This window comes from Galeopterus variegatus, unplaced genomic scaffold (assembly GCF_000696425.1).
Source record: "Galeopterus variegatus unplaced genomic scaffold, G_variegatus-3.0.2 Scaffold5417, whole genome shotgun sequence".
Taxonomy (NCBI): Eukaryota; Metazoa; Chordata; class Mammalia; order Dermoptera; family Cynocephalidae; genus Galeopterus; species Galeopterus variegatus.
This window is the reverse complement of record NW_007731528.1, coordinates 191,913-207,989: the sequence shown is the minus strand read 5'-3', so window position 1 is coordinate 207,989 and position 16,077 is coordinate 191,913. Positions and strand designations below refer to the sequence as shown.

At 38.9% G+C, this 16,077-nt stretch overlaps 1 protein-coding gene across 3 annotated transcripts in view; it reads left to right on the top strand.

Annotated features, from left to right (window-relative positions):
• Window positions 1–1,483: 1,483 nt before the first annotated feature.
• The window catches only part of SMC2 (structural maintenance of chromosomes 2), a 50,229-nt gene continuing 35,635 nt past the window's right edge, over window positions 1,484–16,077 (top strand). The window contains exons 1-9 of one of the 3 annotated variants that reach the window (XM_008589411.1): window positions 1,484–1,556; window positions 2,418–2,614; window positions 2,938–3,087; window positions 5,652–5,774; window positions 6,861–6,899; window positions 7,313–7,423; window positions 7,610–7,654; window positions 9,045–9,278; window positions 9,506–9,655. In XM_008589411.1, the coding sequence (XP_008587633.1) occupies window positions 2,447–2,614; window positions 2,938–3,087; window positions 5,652–5,774; window positions 6,861–6,899; window positions 7,313–7,423; window positions 7,610–7,654; window positions 9,045–9,278; window positions 9,506–9,655 (1,020 nt within the window). In that variant the 5' untranslated portion in view covers window positions 1,484–1,556; window positions 2,418–2,446. Of the gene's footprint in view, window positions 1,557–1,822; window positions 2,019–2,343; window positions 2,615–2,937; window positions 3,088–5,651; window positions 5,775–6,860; window positions 6,900–7,312; window positions 7,424–7,609; window positions 7,655–9,044; window positions 9,279–9,505; window positions 9,656–16,077 lie in introns of those variants that run through there. The other 2 variants (XM_008589409.1, XM_008589408.1) reach the window with 2 other exon arrangements.

Here is a 16,077-nt window from a genome sequence, read left to right as displayed (position 1 = left end):
AGAGGCAAAACAATAGAAATCATAAGGAAAGAATAGACAGTTTCACAAAGAACCAAATAGAATATGTAGTTTTGAAAACAATATTGTTATTGAAATGAAAATGAATGGGTTTAACCAGATCTCATCGGTGAATGAATATAACCATCATTTGTATTTATCATTTTAAATTATGCTTAGCTGTGTTTCTTTTTAAGTTTTGTCAGACATGTTACATTCGGTAAACTACAGTTCAAATAATAGGGGGGTAGAAATATTCAAAATGTGCTGATACTCAATACAACTTAAAAATATGAACTTCCTCTCATTACCAGTTTGTCCTCTTGAACCCCAAAATAATCTCTCAGCACAATTAATCACCCCCTCCTTATTTCTGCAGTGAAGGTAAAGTCCTTTCATTTTTAGTTCTAAGTTCCAGGGAGAGAGGATTCACTTCTGTCTTTGGAAGAGCTACTTTAACACTCTAAATTTAGAAAAGTATACCCAGGGAGAGAGAGGGTCCCTCCCAATGCCCTGGGAGAGTAGACCAAATCTTTCTTGTAGGCCCTTGTTTTATGGCTTCATCCGTGTCCTTGACGGTGCTGATGCCTTCCACACAACGACTAAGACTCCGCTAGCCTGCAAGATCTCTGCTTGGTATAGCCACTACCTGTCAGTGTTGAAGCTTTCAAAAGATTTTAATCCATGATCTGAAACAAGAACAGTGCTCTATTTATACTACATCTACCCTACGGTCCATCTTTGTTTCCAGCCCCGCCTATTTGTCTAACACCTACCACCCGTCCTACACAATTTCTCCTCTAGGCTCGGAACAGCTCCAGGTTGCGAGTGTCACTGCCCCTTCTGGACGTGGAAACTTGACATGAAAAACTCGCCAGGGTCAGAAGCCGGAGAGGGGCGGAGCCAGAGTCCCCAGAAGGCCGGTGCCACCCTGGCCCCAACAAAGTGCAGCTTCCGTTTTCTAGGAATCTCAGCCAACCGGAGGAGATTCTGAGGCTTCTAAAACAGAACGTGAACACATCAGGAAGCCTTTCTGCCTCACTGCCGCAGCCACTTCCAGAGGAGGCGGAGTCTGAGGGAGAGGCTCGCGCGGAAGGGCGGGAGGCGGGGCGGGCACAGCGCGAGGCCCCGAGGCTGAAGTGTGGGACTGCCCGAAGCGTGCCCGAAGCCAATGTCAACGTATACCACCTGCTCTTTTAGTCCCCAGGCCCGCGCCGTTGCATCTTCGGAGCTGCTATTGTTGAGACTCTTTTTTCTATCATCCTGTCGCTTTGATCGTACTACTGGAGGCGAAAGATGGAACTCTAAAGTCAGGCAGCTCCTAGGCACCAGCAGAATAACTGAGCAATGGAGGTGGGGTCCTTTGCTCGCGCCGAAATTCAAAGGATTAAATAGTTCCGGCGCGAGAGTTGGAAGTGGGGCTAGTGTTGCAGTCGCTATGTTAGAGTTGGCCTCGTAGCGGCCCAAGCCGGGCAAGTTTGGCCCGCTCTCCGCTTTTGTGGCCCAGAGGGGCTTTGGGGGCGCCTCGAGCCCAGGCGACGTGAGGCAGCGGCGAGGCGGTACGTGCGCGCGGCCGGGTGGACCGGCCTGGCATCCTGGCGGGAGATGGAGTGTGGGTGCGGAAGGGAACTAGTAGAGGGAGGGATCTCAAGCGATGATTAGTAATAAACCTAGTTCCTGCTTGGTCTTGGTGTGCGGCGAGCAGGTGTAGACCGAAAGGCCTGGGGACGCGAGGGAACAGTCTGAGTAAAAGCAAGCAGGTGGAGAATATGAGACAGCTCATCTTTTTAATAAATACTCACTGACTTCCCCCGACCCCGGAGTCAGGCACTACTCGGGTGTACAACGATGGACGTCGGCGGAGATCTTACAGGAAGTTATTACGATGGGTTGGATAGACAGATACATACTGTTTAGTGTCAGCTTTAAGTGCCATGAGGAAAAAGAAAGCCGAGTGAGGGGATGGGGAAAGGTGATTTTTTCATAAGGCTGTCAGGAGCCCTATGGTGAGCCCCAGTAAGGTGAGTTGAGCAACTATGTGTGAACCATGCCAGTGTCGGGGAGAAGTACCTTGTGAGCAAAGAGAATGGGATGTGAAATAATTCGTAGTCTTTATTACCTAGTGTATGATAAAAGTGGAAGTCAAGCCTGGAAAGGTAGGTAGTAGAAATAACAGGTATGACTTCCAGATTGAATGGTTTAACTTCCAGGTGGTGGCTAACTTTCCCATATTTTTAAGTAGGAGAAGGATAACTTTACATCAGAGAAGATAGTTTGGCAAGTGACTGTTTTATTTCTATTTCCTTGTCATTTTTGTTTAGTCTCTGACAATCACTATGATTCCAGGTTTACGTTCCACTTACGTGTTGGTGTTTCTGTGTTGCACACAACTGGTTTGTGGCCTGTTTGATTCCTAGCAGAGGTTTACCGGCCCAAGACAGTATCAAAAATGCATATTAAGTCAATCGTTCTTGAGGGATTCAAGTCCTATGCTCAGAGGACTGAAGTCAATGGTTTTGACCCCCTCTTCAATGCTATCACTGGTTTAAACGGTAGTGGGAAATCCAACATATTGGACTCCATCTGCTTTTTGCTGGGCATCTCCAACTTGTCTCAGGTAAAGTGTAAACTTTCTGATTTATATGAATTTGTTTGGCAAGGGAATCTTCACTGAACTTGGGAGACTATTGCCAATATTCTCTTCATTTGGGTTTTTGTACTTTATGTGGATTATCTTATACCTCATTGTAACTCTTTAAGGAAAGTAGTAGTATTCCATCTATTCGATGATAAAATAGAAACTTAGAGAGGTTGCCTAAAGGTCATCCTCTTAAAATGTTTGTCTGCTTAATAGGTACTACGTGGGTGAGTTTTACTATACCATGAAGCCCACTTTTAGTACTACTTTTTAGTTGATAAACATTTCTGTTTTCATTTTAGGTTCGGGCTTCTAATTTACAAGATTTAGTTTACAAAAATGGGCAGGCTGGTATTACCAAAGCCTCAGTGTCAATCACATTTGATAATTCTGACAAAAAACAAAGTCCTTTAGGATTTGAAGTTCATGATGAAATTACTGTAACAAGGCAGGTGAGTGGCTACTAAACATTTGAATACCCTAATAACTTTCGTGTCTAATGTGTGCTTTGGCAATATGGCTTTGCAGAAAGTGCTGGAAAGAGAAATCCATTAGCAAAATTGTAGCATCAAATCCCGAATAGACTCCTTCGGAATATCTTATATTAATTTTTTGATTATGCAAATTCCACCATTAACTAAGAGGATTGAAAGAGATTTGAAAAGTCATTCATCCAGTGTAAGCATTCAACCCTGCTTAAATCTTGATCCGTACTTGAATCTTCTCTGGCTGTACTTGAATGCCTCCAATCCCTGAGATCTTGCTATCTTTTGAGATAACCCATTGTGTTTTTGGACAGATCTTACTAGAAAGTTATTCTTGTAAATTCAGCCAAAGTCTGCTGTCTTAAAGTTTTACACATTTATCCTAGTTTATTAAATTTAACTTATTCTATATTTTAACATTTAAGCACTCTGCAAGTCTAAACATCTTCCAAGTAAAATCTTGCCAGGTCTTCATACCAGTCCTTACCCAACCCCCAATCAATCTGTCTACTCATCTGTGTATTATTCTGTTCCTGTTGCTTATACCAAAATACTTGAAACTCGGTGATTTATAAAGAAAATAAAAATATTTGCTTACAGTTTCTGAGGCTGGAAATCCAAAGTCCATCCGCTGGTGGCGACAGTGATCCGGGGATCCCATGTTGCAAGACAGTGGAAGCAGAGAGACAGACTCTCCTCTCTCTCTTCTTTTAAAGCCCTCAGAACCACGCCCCTGACCACCATTTTTAATCCATTCACTACTGCACAGTCCTACAATCCAATCACCTCTTCAAGGTTTCACCTTTCAATTACCATAGTAGGTTTTCCCACCCTTTTAACCGTCACAGTGGGGACCAAGTTTCTAATACATAAAGCTTGGGGAGCACAATTCAAGCTTCAATGAGTTTTGAAGGGACATAATTCAATCCACTACAATCTGTCTATAATATTTTTAATGTGTAGCACCTGAAATTGAATGTACCAGAATAGTCACAGTGGGGACCAAGTTTCTAATACATAAAGCTTGGGGAGCACAATTCAAGCTTCAATGAGTTTTGAAGGGACATAATTCAGTCCACTACAATCTGTCTATAATATTTTTAATGTGTAGCACCTGAAATTGAATGTACCAGAATTAGTCTACTTAAAACAGAATTAAGCAGAATTATCACTTAATTTTTTTCATTTTATTTTATTTTATTTATTTAATTTTTTTTGGCAGCTGGCCAGTACAGGTGTTTATTTTAGATATTTTACTTTCATTTTCTCAGTATGGTATTGGAGTGTTCATAATACATTGTGGATTCATATTAGATTTGCTTGAAACCACTCTAATTTTTTAAATGTTTGTTATTACTCAACCCTGTTACTGCCATTTCTGTATGTGTGCAGGTTTTTGAAACCAGTGCAGGACCTTACATTTGTCTTTTAAATTTTTTTCTTGTTATAGTCAGGTAGTATTTTCAGCTTGATGAAATTTTGTTTTTTAAAATTTTGTTAACTCCCATTTACTCTCTCTTACTATTATGTTATTTATAGATTTTTCTTCTCTAATGAAAGCCTGACTGAAAAAAAAAATTGACTGTGTTGAAACAGAATTCTTTTCTGTGTCATTAGGCTTCCATTAAATAATCATCTTTTAGGAATTGTCACTAAGTCTGTTAGTAATTGTTCCTGCCTTCATTCTGGCCATAAGCCTGTACCTTCACCATTTTTTCATAAAGTCTGTGGCAAATTACTTATGGGTGTGCTAGGTCTGCTGTTCAAATATATTAATATATGAACTACCAACCTAATAATTCTGTCAAGAGAAGGAATGAACTAATGTTTATTAAATATTAAATGCTTGATGTGTACTAGATGTTCTTGAATGTACTGGATATACAAATAGAAGAAAGAGAAATAGATCTTGTCTTTAAGACTCTGGTGGATGAGACAATTGTACCCAATAAATAACAATTTGAGTGCTATAGTGGAATATGAACAACCTAGTGTCTGGCATGACTTGTTCTTAATGAAGCCATGTTGAAGCTCCATGCTCACTCTTCCTTTTAAATGGTCTTTTAATGTCTTTATTAATCCCTCTTAAAATCTTGTCATGAATTGATATCAAGCTCCTTGTCTTTGTTTTTAATATCTGGCTTTTGTTCTCATTGAAAAGTGGAGAGAGGTTAACCTCTCAATGTGGAAATATTGTGGAAGGAGAGTGACCAGGAAAGCAAAGTATGTTTTACACATACTTGGAAACATAAAGCTATAAGTAATCTGGGAGATCTAGGCCACTGCAGGGGAGGCTTGTGTGTGATTACCTAACTAGCTAGCAAAAGCACCTGGAGTAGAAGCTAGTTATCCTGCCTCAAGTTAGTATTTTTTGACTGTGTCATGCTTCATCGACTATTTACTCAGGATTGGTTTTGTTTACAGTTAGTTGGACAGAACAATAAATGCAAGGTAATATACTTGGTAATTTTTCATTTGAATACAAGGTACTCATATACATTTATATTTTTTTTAAATGTTTTCTTTTTTAGGTGGTTATTGGTGGTAGAAATAAGTATTTAATCAATGGAGTAAATGCAAACAACACCAGAGTACAGGATCTCTTCTGTTCTGTTGGCCTTAATGTTAACAACCCTCACTTTCTCATCATGCAGGTATTTTGTTTGTGGTCTTTATATTGTTTTCTTAATGGTTTTGACATCGTTTATTTTTAAGTTATTACAATAGAAGTGCCTTCTTTTTTGGATTTTTCATCTTTTATTTACTATTATGTAGTGTTTGGGTGCCTGTTAAGAAAGATAGTTTAGTTATTTGCACTGATATGTTCAACCATATTATATACATTTAAATTTTGAACACCTTCTAGAAGTAATTTTCCTTGACTTTTATTTTGTTATTATAAGAACAATACATGCTCACTATAAAAAACATTGTCATAACATATTCCTTTGAGTTATTTGGTTAAAGCATTTTAATATTTCAAGTGTAAAAGTTTGAGTAATTTTCTTTAGAAACTTACACAAATGAGATTAAAGGCTGATGTTACCTTGTACTTAACATTATTTCACTTTAACCATCTAGCAGTACTTTGAGAGAGTCACAGCAATGTTAATGGCAGGATCCTGATGGGACTGAAATAAAAATATTTTCACTACATCACAGCTTCAAGTCTGAAAGTTTACTTGAAATGAATCTACATCCCATGTAATATGATTCTCTGAGACATGGGCATGCAGATTTTTTGTTTTGTTTTTGATAGTGATTGAATGTAATGATTTCCTGGCACTGAAATATTTTTTTATTCTATTTGAGGCCTAGGAGTATTTCATGAAATTATCTTGGAGGGCTATGATTACAAAAAAATCAAGAAATGTTAATTAATTATGCTAAAATGTATTTATACATTTATTTATTTTAGAATTGGATACTTCTACATGATTAATATTAACTGTCTCAGAAATATGGTCTGAATTAACTTTGTATCATTTCATAACTTATGTAATTTGTATCACTGGTAAATGAGAAAGTGAATAGCAGAGTTCTAAAATTCCACAATTATAAGGTAACTTTGGTTTCAAATTGAATAAAAGAAACATCTTTTCATGTAGGTAGAAGAAAGACCTCCCCAACTATTGGTATATTGGGGTACAACACCTTCAGTACAGATAAACACAAATGATTTTAGGTTACATTTTCTGTAATTTGTTGTTATTAAAGTAAGTTTGCCATTTTATTTTCAGGGCCGAATTACAAAAGTATTGAATATGAAACCTCCAGAGGTAAGAGTACTATATATAGACAGTAAAAGTAATAATTATAGATATTGCTTTAATCTTTTAGGCAATCAATTTTTTAATTAATTTCTTCCTTTTTAAATTCTTGGAAACATTATTTATTTAAGAACAATTACTAAAGAAATTAGTTTGTATATTATTTGGCACTGTACCGAATATTAAAAGAAATTTTGACTATATAAAGAAGTCTTGTTCAACTGGTGTTCCATGTCAGGATTAATCCCTACAGCAAAAGATTTGCATGAAATTACTTGTATTTAACTTTTATGGTATATTTGGGTCATTATTTTGGTAAGATGTTTCAGTAAAGGCTATAAATTATATATGTATACTTAATGTAAATTCTACTGAGACACATTTTCTGGATTCTTAAGACATGAATGTAATTATCATTCCAGATTTTATCCATGATAGAAGAAGCAGCTGGAACCAGGATGTATGAATATAAAAAAATTGCTGCACAGAAAACTATAGAAAAAAAGGAGGCTAAGCTGAAGGAAATTAAGACGGTACTTAAATTTATATAAAACATATTTAGAGAAGAGTGTAATTTTGCATTTGGAGTTTCTACTATAAAGAGGGAAAGTTTTTTTTTTTCTCAGTTCAGTTTCCATAGTCTTCCATGCTACATCTCTTTTAAATTTTTTAGATAGTATACTTACTGAAAATAACGATTTGTTTTTTAAATTTTCCAGATACTTGAAGAAGAGATTACTCCAACCATTCAAAAATTAAAAGAGGTATATACTATATATTTGAGGACAGCCAGTTAGAATATCTTCCAAAATTGGTGATGTATCCAAAATCATATACACAGGGATGAAATGTATACTATATATACTATATATACATAGGGATGAAATGTATACTTGAGAATTTTTCTTTGGAATAAGATAAGGAGTTAAGAGTTGGCACTCCGAAACTCAGCCTCTGCTTGCAGAGGATTTTACTTCATGTCTATTTAGTGAATTATATTGGAGAATGATCTTTGTAATCTCAGAAAATGAAATGCCAGATTTTAATATTTTGTTGAAGAGAAGTAAGTCTGGATTTTCCTGGATAATTATAATTGATTGGGATAACATTTCTTAAAGTATGGCACTTTTAGTAACCCTCACTGATAGAGTATCACTGTAATTATTGTAGTCAAGGCATTTTGTAAGTGAAAGGTATTGAAACAGGAGATTGAATTTTCTCTCTAATCTTTGCACCTCCTGACATTGTAGAGCTTAGCAATGTTTCAGTGAAAGAATGCATTTATAAAGGACGTTGTATAAAAAGATACCCATTTAGGAATTTATTAAATGCTCATTAAAATTTGGTACTGCTGAAAGCTGTCTTCCAAATTCATATAAAAGTGTAGATATTACTGGAAAAACTAAAGAATTATGATCTTGAAGGTATACCCTTTGTATGCATGATTTAGTGGAAAACACTAGATGGGGTGTTTAAGCTTACGTTTTGGACCCATTTTTGCCACATTCTTTCAAAATCTGACAATAGGGACAAGCCATTTAACCACTCTGAATTTGTTTCTTCATCTGAAAATTGGGGATTTTAGTTGTTACTTTGCTCCAGCAGTTTCTTGTGAGAATTGAGTTTAGTAATATTTGATCAAGTGCTTGTGGTATTTGAAAGAATGTTAGGTAGGCATCTTTGTAATACTACAAAGTACATTAAGTAATGTATCACTGGTGGGTGTATAGGTTGTCTTTACAGACTTCTTATTACCACCAGTTTATGAACCTTATGTCCATGTTTCTTTGTTAATCGCAACTGCTTGATTATATATTAGAAGAAATAGCCATATAGGATTCACTAGAGATGATCTTATTACCACCAGTTTATGAACCTTATGTCCATGTTTCTTTGTTAATCGCAACTGCTTGATTATATATTAGAAGAAATAGCCATATAGGATTCACTAGAGATGATACATATAATGCTATATAAAAAGCCAGAGTTCTAATGTTATTTAAAATTTCCAAAAATTTAAAATGCCATGATCATTTAATATAAGACAATCTATTATTAATCATGTAATGGGAAATTTGATACATATTGCGTGTTTTCAAATTTGTTTGAAGATATGAATTTTGAGTTATTCTATCTTGGTGACTTCTCTTTCAGGAAAGGTCTTCCTACTTGGAGTACCAAAAAGTAATGAGAGAAATAGAACATTTGAGTCGATTATATATTGCTTACCAGTTTTTGCTGGCTGAAAATACCAAAGAACGTTCAGCTGAGGAGTTAAAAGAAATGCAAGATAAAGTTGTAAAGCTTCAAGAGGAATTGTCTGAGAATGATAAAAAAATAAAAGCACTTAATCATGAAATAGAAGAATTGGAAAAAAGTAAAGATAAGGTTAGAACATATATATTAGATAATATACTCTGTGAAAAAAATATTAAGTTATATACAATAACTTTAGGATTCACTGGGCATTGTCTTCCGTGTTGATATATTAATCTTAAAATAGGATAATGAGATAGATTATAAAATAGTAAATATTTTATATAGAAATCATATAAGAAAACGGCAACATGAACAATTTTAAGTAATTTGATTGAATTGGTTATAATTGATTACAGGAAATTGGAGGTATACTCCGATCTTTAGAAGATGCTCTTGCAGAGGCTCAGCGAGTTAATACTAAATCTCAAAGTGCATTTGATCTCAAGAAGAAAAATCTGGCAAGTGAAGAAAACAAACGCAAAGAGCTGGAAAAAAATATGGTTGAGGTAAGTGAATAAGAAGCTTAAGCTAATTGACACTAGTCTACATTTATTCATTTTGCTAATATTTAGTGAGTGACTGCTAAGGGCTCAGTACAGTTGTTTGGACTGAGGGTACAGCAGTATACAGATAGTCAAAAGTTCTTGGCTTTTGGGTCTCCATTCTAGTCAGAGAAATGATGACAAAGAAAATAAGTAGATAAAATATATGTAGTATGTTTTATCGTAATAACTGATGTGGAGAAAACAATAAAGCAGGGAAGGGAATTAGGAATATAGGAGAGGAAGAGCACAGTTTGACATTTTAAACTGGGTAGCCTTTGCAAGTATGGAGTTCATCTTTAGTTAAGGTGGGGAAAATAAATACAGCATGAATATAATAGGTTTGAAGTGCTTGTTAGACATCCTAACATTTTGAGTGTCAATGTTTAGGTAGTAAAATATATGATTATTGAATCCAGGCTAAAAATACAGATTTGGGAGTCATCAGTGTATAGGTGATATTTAAATCTATGAAACAAGGTAAAATTTTCAAGGGCATTAGCATATACAAAAAAAAAGAAGAGGTCTAAGGTTTGAGCACTGGGATACTTCATCATGTGGAAGTTAGGGGACATGAGAAATAATGAGCAAAAAGATTGAAAAGGTATGAGGGAAATTAGGCCGGTAAGTTGTCTGGAGGCCAAGTGGAAAAAGTGTTTCAAGGAGAAGTGGCCATGAGTTCCTGATGAGAGGATGCTCACACTCTGAATGACGGCAGAAAAATTTAGGAGTGAGTATAGATAAATCTTTTGAGAAATTTTCTGAAAAGAAAATGATAAATAGGAAGATAATTAGAAGGTAATTTAGAAGTAAGACTTTTTTTGGCTCAATTTTTCATGGAATAAACAACAAGTTATATATTGATAGAAAAGATCCGGTAGAAAGAGCAAAATCTGTGATTCGAGAGAGATGGGAGAATTGTTAAAACAAGGTTCTTCAGGAGGTGAGAGTAGGATGGTTACTAGTGTATAATTAGAGAAGATAGCCTTTGCAAGTGGTAGGAATAGGTCATCCATAGTAACAGAACAGCCAAGTATATAGTCTCATATGTAGGTAGATGAGTAGGTGTGTGATTGGAGCCTATGGAACTTTTCTTGAGGGTGATTCTGTTGTACCTCTCCTTTTCTGTACCCCTTATTTTTCCTGATCCCTTAATGTTAGTATGCCCCAAGGCTAGCACCTAAGACATCTTGTAGATACACTTCCTCCAAAGATGATCTCATTCAGCCTTGTAGCTGAATAGCCTAATAGCATCTATATGATGATGTCTTTTAAATCTATAACTAGGCTTAACTCTTTCCCTGAACTCTGTGAAGCATGTTGACTGTGCACTGGTTACCAACTTGTTTGAGTCCAATAAGAAAAAACATACTCATACACAGCCTTGTAGCTGAATAGCCTAATAGCATCTATATGATGATGTCTTTTAAATCTATAACTAGGCTTAACTCTTTCCCTGAACTCTGTGAAGCAGGTTGACTGTGCACTGGTTACCAACTTGTTTGAGTCCAATAAGAAAAAACATACTCATACACAACATGTTACATGATATAGATTTATTACTTAAAAATAGGCAGCAAGGGATAACAGAAGCCTAGGATTCACTGTGAGCTGGTCCTCTTAAGGCTCAGACAAGCTGCCCCAGGCAGATGTTATTTCATCTGCTTGTGCTCCATTTGCACCACAGCTGAGGGACCCCATAAAGCAGCATGTCCTCAGTTTTTACCCTGGGTGACATGAGGTTCTGGGCTAAAGCATTGAAGAACATACTGTGTGTGGAGGAAGGCGACTGGAACAAAGCCTTGGCCTTCCAACCAGTCCCTCCCTATCTTAGGATGTAGCATTCCCGGCACATTCTACAGTTATTTTTGAGCCAGAAAGGGGGAGAAATTTGTTGGTCCAGTGTCACCTGGAGAAGTATCGTGTGGTCTATCCCCAGACCTAGATGTCCCCCTTCGCAAATCTAGTCCAGTTTATATGCCTATGGACTTTTCCAAATCTGGAGAAGGATGAGGGGGCTCATCTCCTAAGATTGATGTAACACTTTGACTTACACAGTCTCATTGTAGCATTGTTGAGCCATAAACAGTACATTTCACTAGGCCCAGGAGGACCACTACACAAGCAGAATGATCAGGCCTGCCTGGAGCACTGACACAGCCCAGGGTACCAGTGATCCAGGTGTGAATCTGCTAAAGAGGTGAAAGAAGTATTCCTCAGGTGGCCCCAATGTCTGCAGCCAGTAAGCCTGCTTCAGAATTGCCTTTACTTATGTCTCTACAGTGCCTGAGGTCTTTAACCAGGTACAGCAGGAGGTGTTGTCAGTCACATGCACTCCTTCCATGTGGGCTAACACAACGTTTAGAGCAATTCTGTTGTCTAAAACAACCTTCCTGAGGAAGTTGAGGGATGTGTGTTGTGCTGCCAAGGCAGTAGCAGTAGTGAAAGCACTGTCTGCCATTGTCAGAAACAAGTTTCTTATTTTCTCGTGAGCACTGACTCTTACTTGTGGTACCAACGGTCTTATAAAGGATTTAAACCCAGAGTTAGTTATACTCCCTGGTAGACCCCTAGTAAGCCTGGGGTACAGCTTTAGGCTGCTGGCCCAGTGGTGCATTTCATTCCCAGCAGTGATATCTAGGGGCACTCCCAGCACAGCAAACGTACAGGATTCCACCATCCACCAAGTTTCAAGGCATGACATTGTCTATCCAGTGATAGGTCACCCCAGATTGCCCACAGAAAAAGATACAGTCCTCAGATGCACACAGCACCCTTTCTCCAGCTTTATTGTTCAGTGGCCCATTCATGGGTATGGAGGCATTGGCATTCTCCAGCTAAATCTCATTAATGGCATAGTTGTATGAGCCCAATTTCCCCCATACAAAATTGTTCATGAAGCTCCTACACAGAGGGCTAGCACTAGTCCAGTCTTGTTTTTGTCATCTCTACTAGAAAACTTCTCATCCGTATATTCAGAGGAACATGTTGCCTTAAAGTACCAACCTGTTAAGGTTTTGTTAGTTTTGGTCATGACATTTTGCCACAGAGTAAACTGAGTTAATATGGGGCATTTCTGGCTTCATTCCATGCAGCAGGTGCCATATCCTCTCTTAGTAAGTCAGGGCAGGGTTTGTTAGTGTACACTGTGACATCAGGAATGCTAGTGTAGTTTACTGCTGGCAGGACCAGATGGTCACTGAGGTCTGTGACAAAAAAAGGTCCAGATGGCATATCCAACATTTTGTGGATTCTAAGGCTACCATCACTGCCCTTATGAGGAACTTATGTTGTGTTTTAGATACTTAAAACCAGAATACCCATGGTAGCCACAGGTTGGGAGAGCCTAAAAAAGGTAATAGGCTTCCAGGCCTCTGCTGCCACATTCTTGTGGAAAAAGCATATTGCAGGTTAGTTTTCCATCTCCAACCCCTGCCAGGATCTCAGGTATCTACTTTATCAGATAGGGATTGTGCTAAGTTGGTCTTGGGAGAGCCTAAAAAAGGTAATAGGCTTCCAGGCCTCTGCTGCCACATTCTTGTGGAAAAAGCATATTGCAGGTTAGTTTTCCACCTCCAACCCCTGCCAGGATCTCAGGTATCTACTTTATCAGATAGGGATTGTGCTAAGTTGGTGAAGTGATTCAGTGTGTCTGTCCCTGTCCTGAGACTACTACCTCTGTAGGCACCCATTGCCCATGGCTTGACCCAGACCTTTTAGCCTTAGTTGTTCAGTCTAGTAAGGGAGGTCATGTGCTGTACACACTTGACATGTCTGATAATATTGACTGGAAGGATCAGATATACCTGGCCCTGTTAGAGGAACCCTAGCACCATGGTGTTACTTGGTCCTGTCCCCACCCCTGTGAGACTCCATAGAGGAAGGTACCCAGGGGAAGCATCTTTTCCAGATTAGAGTTAGGGGCCCCTGTCTGGGGTACCATATTAGCCTGAAACAAGTCACCTCTAGGGCACACATTCTAATGGGAAAAAGAATGGTTGGGAACACTAAGATTGGGATTTCACAGGTGTAGCCTAATCAGACAGCCAACTGGTCCACCTCCACCCCCACCAAACTCAGTGTTTCAAAGTGCACTGCAGTGCTGTTTCCCTTGCACTAGAGTGCAGTGATTAGTGTCAATAGTGCCCATACTGCCCTACTCAGATGGCAGTACCACTCTACTAGGGTGTCTTCAGTTGTTCTATGAGTTGCCTATTCCATTGTTCAGTGGCTCCATTGGCCTGCGCATGACAGGGTACATGGAAAGTCCATTTTATTCCATGAGAATATACCCATTGTTGCATTACTTGGGTAGTGAAGGATGTTCCTTGGTCAGAATGAAGCCAGATAAAGTCTCCAAAAACACGACATAAGTTCCTCTCAAGGGCAGTGGTGGTGGCCTCAGCATCCACATGAGTGACATATATTCGAAAAGGCAGCAAGCTATTGCCATGGTCCTTGTCTCCACATAGGGGATCTTTTAACAGTCCACTTAGTTGACATTTTCCTAACCAGTTGGCTAGGGTGTTGGCAACAGCCCATGAGTTGGTGAAAATATAGCAAGATATGGTGGTAGGGGATGCTTGAGTGGATGTCACCTTTGCATGTAGTTTGGCTCATTGGGAGAATGGGAACGTCTATGTTCAATTTCAGTCAAAAGATGGGCTCCCATTGGCCTGATGGTGGCCGCAGCCCAGTGGACCCCTTCTGCTTTGTTTCACAGAGATTTCAGTAAACTGTGCCATACTCTTGGTAGTCACATCTTCGAACCTTCGGCCCCCAGTAGCCAGAGGAAGAGCCAAACCATCCCCTGAGGGTCATTTGGACCCTTCTGGTGAGCTAGACATTTGTTCATGGAGCCTGCTGGTCCCTTGGGGTTCTGGCTGGTCCTGAGTTTGAATGTACCATTTCCGTTTGATAATTGAGCTCTATTGAGCCTGACCAGATTCATTGGTGGTGTTTGTAAGCACCCAGGTAATAATGGGAGTTCAAGTCTGAGAGTCACATGTGGTCCCTTAAGATGCTTAGTCTCCATGAGCGCACAATAGCAAGCAAGGAGTTACCATCCAAAAAGGGTATATATGTGTGGCTGCCTCATGACCAAAATCTGAGAGGCTAGTGTACCCCAGTGGCAGTTTTCTGTTGCCACAGACTCTGATCAGTATGCAGGGACACTGCAGACACTTGTCATTCCATTGGGCTAGCAGGCTCAAAAAACTAAAGGTTTTAAAAGCAGTGCCCAGGCCACAACTTGTTGAATGACTTCCAAGATCTGTTGTTGCAAAGGGCATAATTTAAAGTTGGTGGTTTTGTTGATCACCTTGACTAAGGGGGCCAAAAGAACACCCACATGGGGTACATGCTTTGTCTACTACCCAAGAGGCCTACCAGCTGTTGGACTTCTTTTGTATTAGTGGATGCTACCAGGACCAACAATTTTTGATTAACTGTATCTGGAATACTTTCTTGGCTTTCTGTCCATGTAGCCTTGACATTCAACCTGTGACAGTCCATTGTTAGTCTCCATGCTTCAAAGGCCTTTCTGACCAGCCAAACTGAACAGGTACATTGTGACATTTTTATCGGTAGCAGGTTTTAAATTAATGCAGTAATGTCCTGTTCTCTACTTATTATGCAGTACTACTTTTGTTGAATAACCTGCTGGGTCTTATGCAGCTTAGGAGGCAGGCAGGAGTGTATATGCCCCTCTGTCAGGCTCAGTGCTTAGCCATGAAGTGATGGTGGTGATGTTTTTTGCCACAAGCAGCCAAAATGTCAATACCTATAATGTACTCAGTGGTGGGAAGCATGGTCACTGCTGCTCAAAATGGCCTAGCAGGTCCCACCCACAGCAGATAAGCATCACGAGTGACCATGTTCCTCCCAAAACTTCATGTCAATAAACAGCACCACCATTCACCTAATTGTTTAGGCCAGAAATCCTAGAGTTTTTCTGAATTCCCCCTTTTCTCAAAGTCCATATCCTGTGTGTCAGCAGATTGTATTGACTTTAAAAGTATGTGCAGATGACAGCCACTTTTTATTACCTCTATCATTGCCAACCTAGTTTGAGCTGTCACCGCCCATGAGACCTATTACAATAGCGTCCTTATTAGTTTCTCTACTTTTACTCTTGCTGCTCTGTGGTCTGCTCTTTACAAAGGCTAAAATACAAATTGGACTTACCACTCCTATGCTTAAAATCCTTCAATAGTTTTAAAGTCACGTGTATATTTAAATCCAAAGTCTTTGTCATGGCCTACAAGTGTGATATGACTACTGGCTCCCTCTTCCCATTACTCACTGTGCTCCAACCATAGTATTTCAAACACCCAAACATGTTCCTCAGGGCTTGACAAGTACACTGATTCCCCCCCCCCCCCCCC